At 45.3% G+C, this 9,140-nt stretch overlaps 1 protein-coding gene across 1 annotated transcript in view; it reads right to left on the reverse strand.

The window, feature by feature from the left end:
* Window positions 1-1,870: 1,870 nt before the first annotated feature.
* Window positions 1,871-9,140, reverse strand: part of LOC100546423 (glutathione hydrolase 1 proenzyme) — a 7,729-nt gene continuing 459 nt past the window's right edge. Inside the window, exons 2-10 of the mRNA XM_010720304.2 lie at window positions 8,906-9,124; window positions 7,840-7,997; window positions 6,837-6,983; window positions 6,559-6,695; window positions 5,565-5,752; window positions 4,601-4,728; window positions 3,934-4,046; window positions 2,800-2,913; window positions 1,871-2,478 (exon numbers count right to left, since the gene is read on the reverse strand). Coding sequence (XP_010718606.2) covers window positions 2,332-2,478; window positions 2,800-2,913; window positions 3,934-4,046; window positions 4,601-4,728; window positions 5,565-5,752; window positions 6,559-6,695; window positions 6,837-6,983; window positions 7,840-7,997; window positions 8,906-9,124 — 1,351 coding nt within the window. The 3' untranslated portion in view covers window positions 1,871-2,331. The remainder of the gene's footprint in view (window positions 2,479-2,799; window positions 2,914-3,933; window positions 4,047-4,600; window positions 4,729-5,564; window positions 5,753-6,558; window positions 6,696-6,836; window positions 6,984-7,839; window positions 7,998-8,905; window positions 9,125-9,140) is intronic.

Consider the following 9,140-nt stretch of genomic DNA (forward strand, 5'->3'; position numbering starts at 1 on the left):
TAAACATTTTAGTAGCCTTTAGTTTTATGTTTAGTTTTATAAATGAGCCCTTTGTAGTGATACTGATAAGCAAACATAACAAAAAAAGAAGCCCAAACCAATGGTTCTGCAGAGCAAAGAATTCAAATGCATTTATAATAATCATTTAAAACAGAAGCGTTATTAGTCATGGTAAAAACTAAATTCTCCAGAAGGGAAATTTTGTAATACAGGTTATAAATAGGGAAGTTTCCTCACCAGATACAGCAAATTCGGGGAGGAAAGAATGACTTACATGCCCCAAACTGTTAGAAACAGTTCAGCAGGAGTTTTGCATGATTGTCATATCCCAGAAGCCAGTCATCCCCATTTCTGAGTACATGCTACACTAACTGCAGTGACTGTGTCAATGCATCACCTCCACTGGCACAGAGGTTGATGAACACAGCATGCAGGCTCTTGTCCATTGCTGGTGAAAAAATACAGCTGATAGTGGTGACTGTGTTGAAAAATATGGCTTTGTAGATGAGAATTTGCTCTAACAAACAGCATTATTGTGCTCTTCGTATCTGTTGTAGTTTCCATGAAAACAAATAGGAAGCATTACTTTCAAAGCAACCTCTATCTTTCTCAGATCTCACTTGGCCAAGAAAGCTCGGTTTGTTTTATGTCCAAAGAGCCAAGTATTCACTACAAGTGTCAGCTGATGCTGCAGCACACACAGCCCTGTATCCAAACTTCCTACAATTCAACTGCAGCCTGGCACTGAGGGACAGCTATCCTGGCATTACAAGAGGTGGAACAGTCAAAGTCACAGTTTCCTTTCTGCAAAAGGAAAACAACCCAACAACATACAGGTTTGGCCTCACACCAATCTCCTTCTTCCAGGAACACAATGACTGCACTGTTTACAATTAATTACTGCCTTAGCTGCACTGAACACCTCCTCATCAGTAACAGCTGAGGAAAAAGACACAGAGTTCATCCCAGGCTCCTTTCAGTAAAAGTCACTTGTTTAGTTGGAGTTATATAAGCACATACATTCCTCAGTGTCATAACCCTATGAAAAGCATCATCTATCTCACTATCATTTCCTGCCTTGAAGACTCACATCAATTCCATCAACTACTGAGACAGAGGCAGCATGTAATGCCTACAATTTCAGGCTTTCATTTTCTCTTCAGTACATAGTGTATTTTGAGCCTCTTATGGTCTGACAGGAAGTTTCCACCAGCCAAACAGATGCAATTAGTTACTATTACTACTGTTTCCAGGATTTCATGAACACTCCTTAAAGCCTGGCAGCAACTGGGAACACTCATTTCTTGATCTTAGGCAGAGTTTATACGACATGGTATTTCAGCCCATGCTGGTAAGAGAACACCAACACCTACCTGTGTATAGGCATTGACACTGTTAGCCGTTCCAAATCAGATACAGATTACTGAGAGCTCACTGACTGATTAATTGCAGCTTACCTTCAAATGACCAGCTGCAGCATGCTTTTTAGAGGCTTAATTTCCTTGGAACCCAGGCCTGCAGTATGATGGGGTAGGAAGCAAGCTGGAGAAAGAACAGGTTTGTTTTGGATATTTAACTATATGTATTTTTTCACTCATAGCTCCACCAAAGGAGTGAACAAGAAAGCAAAATCTCAGGAGAATTCTGTCCATGGAGACTCTCACCATCCTTTTTGGCAACATCAGCTGTGTGGGCAAGAAAAACGTGACACCATTTTTATTTGTTTTAGTTGTGCTCAGTTTTACAGGTAGCATCTTCCCTTTAGACCTTCTCAACAAAAACATAAGAAAGGTTGAAGCCATTTCCCCTGTTACTCGCTCATCTCCAACAATCAGCTGAAGTGAAAAGCAGAAAACATCTTTTTAAAAACAAAAACAAAAACAAAAAAAAAACAACAGTGAGTTTGTGAAGGCTTATCCCAGTTTGGAGCCAAGCTCCCTCCTATGGCACGGGTCTATTAATTTGTCCTCAGGGTCCTGTAACTCCTGTCTACACAAACAAGAAGAAATCTCTTCTCTGGCTGTGACAGGGACATTCCTCCTAACTGAAACACTTCCCGGACGGAGAAGAAGCAGGAATCAAACTCTTCAAGGCAGAACAGACTCTCCAAGTAGATCACATCCTGGTAGAGATGTTTGATTTAGCACACTGCTGTGGCACGAGGCACTTCAGTTGTGATTGTTGAGAACCTAAGTCCCAGTTCTGTCACTAGAACCACAGGCAAATTTGTTCCCTTTCCTGTTCAAGTCTCTGAATTGCAGACCTAAAGGATCTTTCTCCCAGACACAACTCAGTGTCACTAGCGCCCTGATGAAGAAGAGCTGAGCTGGGTCAGTAGCCTGCAGGGATGCCACCTTTCCGGGAATCAGAGGCTGCAGCCCATCCATCATCTGTTCTGAGAATGGCTTGCACAACCGAAATGCCGCTGCCCCCCCGCGTTGTGTTGTGTTTTCTCATCCGTAGTTGTTCTTCTACACCCTGAAATGCAGAAGGGCATGAGGACAACAGGAGAGAGAAACTGCACACGGGCTGGATTCTGTGTCCTGAATCCTCCATGCATACCCCAGCATGCAGTGCCTGCATTACGTAGGTCTCCTAGAACTATAAGCTGTTCCTCTTCTGTGGGACTGAGAATAAAAGTATACTCAAACAGCCCAGAACTGACCTGTCAGCTTTAGTGCTGCTCCCCTAGAAACATTTGGCAACACATAATAATTTTCCACATGCGCATCTCCCCAGCACTCTGGACCAGCACCAGACAAAAAGCTCACAAACACCCCAGCCTCAAATCAGACAAACCTCCTCTATTTGTTCCTCAAGCTCCGTGACGTCGGGAAACAGCTGATCATGAATTCTGGGTTCTTCCACTGCTTTCTTCACATCATAACCAAACCAGATGGAATTGATGACTGCCTGTGAGATGCAAAAAGCCTTAACGTTAGCTCCTTGCCTTCAAAGAGACTTGACCCTTGCAGCAACAAAGGCAGAGATTTCTGAAGGATGTTCCCTAGAGAACATAGAGGATCTAAATTGTAGTTCCCTCTTCTTCCAGCGCTCCCTCTCATGGGTACATTGCAGCAAGTCAGGCTGTATATACTTAGGATGATTCCCTCACAAAGAGACCACGAATGGCTAAAATGAACACAGGAGAAGGATCAGATCCTCAGGCTACTGTAGCTGGATTTATCCTGCTGTGAGTAAGGCACTGCTGCTTGTTTGGCACACAGCAGTCACCTCAGTGTAAACATACATTTACAGCTTCTGGCTGCTGTGCAACTGGTTTTCTTAAACCTCGCCCATCCCCGCTTACTAAGATCACAGCTTGAAGCTGCTGCCAAGTGAAAATAGCATCAAGAACTTCACAAGCTGCTTGTAACACTTCTTGCAGAAACTTGAGCTCTACCTTAGCTAGAAAGCAGGACCCAGCATGATGCTCTGAATGGCTAGGCACTTGCACAAGGAGACAGCTTTCTCCCATTGTTACTTTGGGTCTAACTGGGCCATTCAATGGTTGTCACAGCAGCTCACAGGGACCCTGCCTGGCAAAACTTCTTAGTTAGCTCTTCTGCACAACTTTCACCCAATATATAGGAGCTTGGATGAGAATGGCTCTAAACTCATTGTTGAGACTGGTTCGTAGAGATCCAGAAGTCAAACCTAAAGTCACAAATCTCTTACAAGTGATAAGAACAACTTGCCAAAGGAAAAGACCTGGAGTCACAGGAGGAAGTAATTGTTAGAGGCCCTTTCTTCCTTTGGCAGGAGTTGGGTTTGGAGGTCTGTTTCCTCTGAAGGTCAGGCAGGACCCTCTCTTTCAGTACCCAGGCTTGAAGCAGGAAGCCATGGCTACGGTCACATCACAGGCAGAGACTTGAATCCTTTACCCCAAACACTGCCTCTCCCCAACTTTGCTTTGTCCACATCATCACATACCAGTGCTGTTGCTGTGGTTATTTTTGTTCCTCCAGAAGCACCAACCACCATCCTGATCTTTTTTGTTTTATCCAACAAAATGGAAGGGCACATGGAGGACACTGGCTGTTTACCTGTTGGGGACACAGATGCAACAGAGGTTCAGTTTCCTGCCTGTAACTTACAGACTGCCAGCTCCTGCTGCACATCTAAACCTAAAGTTTCCATATCCACCTTCCTAACTCATCTCATGTTTTGTTCATCCCAAGTGTCCCACTGTCTCCTGTACACATCTCCTCCTTGCTCCCACAATACAAAGCTTAGCCCTGGTCTTATGTGCAGGGGGGCTGAAGGCTCCTTCATTTATGGTGCTGTTTCAGTTGGAGTTGTCTATCACACAGCTGCCTCTCCAACACCACAGGACTTCCCTTTCTGTCCTTTCTCTTCCCTGTCTCCCTCCAAAGCATAGGTACAAGAAGGTGGCAGAATCCCAGCCCACATTACATGCAATGAGATGGCTCTGCAGGAAGCAGTGATGGAGCAGGGAGGGAGCTTAAGTTAGAGGCATGAAATGGATCTACATGAAGCTGCCCTACAGATCCCAGTGGAGCACAGAGAGTCAGCTGACGGTGCATACTAATGCAAGATACAGCTTCAACAATAAGATAGGAAGGTAGTTTACAGCTACCTGGTTCTATGAAATTTGCTGGAGAAGGAGGGATCCCAAATCCATTGATAATGTGAGGTGAGCTGAAGTCATCCATCTCATCATTATATATGATTCCATTCACACTGGATAGTACATCAGAGCCAAAGCTAGACAAAACAAGTTGGCACAGACACGTCAAAACCAGGAAGAACTTCAGGTGAATTACTGCAATGTGAAACCTGGGAGTAAATCTCCACTCCCTTCTGTTGGCAAGGACATTCCGCCACCCTTTGTGGGGAAGGAAGCAATTCATACCAGGAACACACAACTACACGAAGAGGAAAGGCAGACCCAGAGTGCTGCAGTATAGCTCCCCTGCACGGAACCTGAAGACAGAAACAGCACAGCAGAGAAATACAACTAATTCCCTTCCCAGCTGGGCAGTCCTGCACTCCTTTCAGAGGCAGCACAACTCAAAGGCAGCCACATTTGGGAACGGTTGGCATTTTGCTTAGATGTGTCAAGCAAGAGACTTTTTCTATGGACAGGAAAAAACCCTCCTCCCTTTCCTCCCCTCTTTCCCCCCAGCTTTAGGCCATATTTACAGAACAAAGCTCTTCCTGACAGCACCCGAAGCCAAACACTGTACTTTCAGGCCAGCTGCATTAACTCAAATTCCTTCCAGATGCCTGGGAAATCAGAGCCTGCAGCGATAACAGTGCTTATGGGAAAATCCAGATGCAGTGGATGTTTCCTTGGTGGATGAACCCAACACAACAGAGGACAGGACCCCACTTCACACATCTTGCACTCTGACCCAACTACACAAGTCTCAGCAATAAGAACTGACCTACACGCTCAGCAGTACAAGTGCCTATTAACAGTGCTTCCCATCACTGCCCTGCTACAGAGATAACAGCTCGGTGAGGTTTTATACCAACCACAGAAACCACCACTAGGAAGATGGCAAAGGCCTACACAAAAGCAAGATCTGAGCTCATACTATTGGTTGATGGTGCTGGTGGCGGACACAGCACTGCCATCATCAGCCACAATGGAGAGGTGGGAGGTGCCGGCACTATCTGCAGTGTAATATTCTGGCTCGTAGTATTCAATTGGATGGGAGGTGTTGTCTGTGATTTTCCTTCGGAGACTATCCGCAAAGAACTCAGACGTCATGTTTCTGATTGCCTGTCAGAGAAATCCAATGCAGTTACTCAGCAGATTAAGAGCCATGTAGTTACGAGGCTGATATCCAACACTTCAGACCATAGAAGAGTGGTTAATCCCATCAGTGAGGCTATAGTTTTCCAGCGGGGGTTTTCCTTCTTCTTGAAAGATGGACATTGTACCAAAGAGCATTTTAAGCAGTCACGGAAGAAGCTGCACAATGCACCCCTCTGTGTGGGAATTTAATCAGTATCCGTTACTGTAGATCTATGGAAAGCTGTCCTCAACACTGCTGTAAAGATGTAGGCAAACACTGCTACACTTGCTTCAGAGATGAGAGAAGAGGGATCAGGTTGAGAGGACTAGACCAAAGCTCTGGTCATTGCTTGGTAAGCTGCAAATTTGTGTCCATCAGGCTGGGCTGTGCTCAGATCCTGCTGCTTTTGGAGACTCACGAAGTAAAAGCACAAAGTATGAAGTTGGGAAAAGCGGGGATCCTGCCTCACCCCTTCCCATCCGTAGTTCCACTTACTACAGGCAGGACTGCGGTTAGAGAGCTACAGGGGTGCTGGAAGTATCATCTACTGAATAAGGCTCCAAAGACTAAAAAAAACAGGGAGGGATAGCCCTGACCAAACTCAAGTGCTCCCAGTCAATTGAGGATTTTGTGCTTCCTAATAGTAGAAAAGTTTCCTCCATTTATATCCCTCACAGCTTAGCCACTTGATATTCAGAGATACGTCAGTGCCTGTTTAGTCACCCAAAACCAAAGTGTCATGTTCCACTCAGCCTGGGTGTTGCAGAAAGAAAAGGCTTTTGCCAGGTACCTCTGTAATGTTGACAAACTTTGGATCTCCCAGCAAAGTCCTCTTGGCATAGGCAAAGCGAAAGGCCTCCGCGGTGCGGTGGTAAGTCAGACCTTTCTCCTCCACAGTTTTGATGCTGTCAGCAGACAAATTATATCCTGGCAACAGAAGACAAACCATTCTGAACAAAAGAAAAAGACATACTCCATGGGACGTTAATAAAACTGTCAGGTGGGGCCATCTTGAAACTTGGTCTCTACTCCTACTGCCTGTATGGCACTGCTCAGTGGCACTCTTACCTTTCAGTATGTTGAAAATGAGGGCTAACACCGGGCCGCTCAGGGGGGCATTAGGTGTGTATAGGGTGTAGTCTCCAAGCTTGACCTCTATAGGGTCTTCTATTGTTGCTCTGTAGTTCTGCATGTCTTCCATCGTGACAATGCCCCCTAGAACAGAAAAGGAAACCATCAATTTGATTTTGTGATCCCTGGTGTGAAGGGAAGGTAATAATACTCTACTGCCACACATCACAGCAAGAACAAAAGGGGTCACAGATAAATCCAGAAAGTTGCACAGGCGGTGAATTTATTCCTTGATAGATCCAGCTGAGGCTCAGATAGCCTAGTATTGAAGCTGGACTAATTTACAACAGCCAAAAGGCTGGTGATCCATCTATTTCTATAAAGGACACTAGCAATGTCAAGGAACAAGATGTCCTTTAAGAATCCTGTTTGCAGAAGGATGCAGCTTTTGAGTGCAGATGCTTTGTGCTACTCCACAAGCAGAATAACATGTATGTTCCAATGCTTTTCCTATCAGAAAGGGGAAGATAGTAATTAGCCACTACAAATAAAGCCAGGAAATGACCTATACACGTGAAATTCACTGAAGCTAAGGAATGCTAGCTAGTAAGAATAGGATAGTACCACCATCTAGTGGCACTGAGAGATTAAACACGTTGAGAGTATATAAGACCACGTATGTATTGTTTGAGGTAGAAGCTCGATGGAGTCAGGCTCCACATACCTACTATACTATGTCCAGGAACACATAGGCTTGCTAGACTTACGGTATAGAAATATACAGAACATACTGTCCATTTCTAAACGAGTTTCAAATGCAACCATTAAAGTACTAATGGCTTCTTTTGTGCCTCCTGTTGCCACAGACCTCAGAGGTGGGATATCAGGCAGCAGGCATGACCTGCTTCCAAGGCTTCTGCAGGTCAAAGCTCCTCCCTGCACACGAAGCTGCAGCACCCAGGTCACTCACGCTATTTTAGACAGATGTTCTGTTTCTCACCTACACTCTGGATGTCAGCGATGATCTGTTCTGCCAGGCTTCCTTTGTAAAAGGCATCTGCTCCTTCATCAGCTATAGTCTGGTACGTGTTGGCTAGTTTAGGCATCTTGACAATATCACCCTCTTGCAGGATTTTCCCATCTTTGCAGAACACTTCACTGACAGAGAAAGGGGATTAAGAAGACCAGATGTGAGAGACATGTTCAAAACCACGTGTACCCATATCAGCTAACAGATTTAGTTAAATCTGTCTTCATGTTGTCATCCTGAGAGAAGAGGAACTGCCTGAGCTATGCCCCATGGGTCTTGATGTCTTTCATAGGAACATGAAAGTGAACAGTGATTTCTCAGAATTTGCTCAGTGAAGCCTGCAGAAGGAGTGTCAGTCTGTCTCAAGGCAGTCCACTCTCCCCTGCCTGTTCCTTGGGTTAACAACTGCCTCAAGACACCCACGAGTGACCACTGTCCTTGAAAGGAAGCAGTTCAGCTCAGAGCACAGGCTATGAAGCTACAAGGCTCAAAGCTTCCAGTGAGTGCAGGAGAATGCATGTGGATTCCTAATGGAGCACTTTCAAATAGACAGGTCCCTGTCTAGTTCCCTCATCAGCGATCACGGATGTGATTGATGCTGTGGGCCCGCCAGAAGGAAGTACAGGAGCACAGGCATCCCATTTACATTACAAACCAACCTGCAGCTGGCAGGAAAAGACTAAACACGATCTCAAGTAGAGCTGGACACAGACACCATGGGACTGCAAGAGGAAGTGCATTTAAAACCCTTCATGCTCGTAATCATTGCCAGAAGTGGATGATCAGAGGCATTGCTTTGGGAAGGCTGACTGAAGAAGAATAGATGACCTAGAAACCTCACACCCTGACAACAGATGGGATATTCAGGGAGAGGAACATGCTCTGCAATTGCCCAAAAGACAAGTAAGATTAACTTAGGGTGCTCAGAGCATGAGGACAGGCTGGGGATTCAAACATTGCCATCAGATTTATCCCAGGAATTACTTCAGCTCCATCTCTGTTCAGTCAGTTTTTTCTACGCAACTGCTCTACCTACCATAGTGAAGGATTGCTTTCAATTGACTGTTGTTTTGATTTCATGGCTGCTGCAAGGCCTTTCCCAATAGGGAATCCTTCTCTTGCCAACTTGACACTGGGCAGAAACAAGTCTCTCCAAGGCAGTTTGCCATGACGTTGGTGTGCCAGTTCATAGCCACGAATTTCTCCTGGAACAGCAATGGACAGTCCTCCTGGAGCAGAGAAGAAACGTGTAAGTCTTCAGTAGCAAGGGG

The sequence above is a fragment of the Meleagris gallopavo genome, chromosome 17, assembly GCF_000146605.3.
Source record: "Meleagris gallopavo isolate NT-WF06-2002-E0010 breed Aviagen turkey brand Nicholas breeding stock chromosome 17, Turkey_5.1, whole genome shotgun sequence".
NCBI lineage: Eukaryota > Metazoa > Chordata > Aves > Galliformes > Phasianidae > Meleagris > Meleagris gallopavo.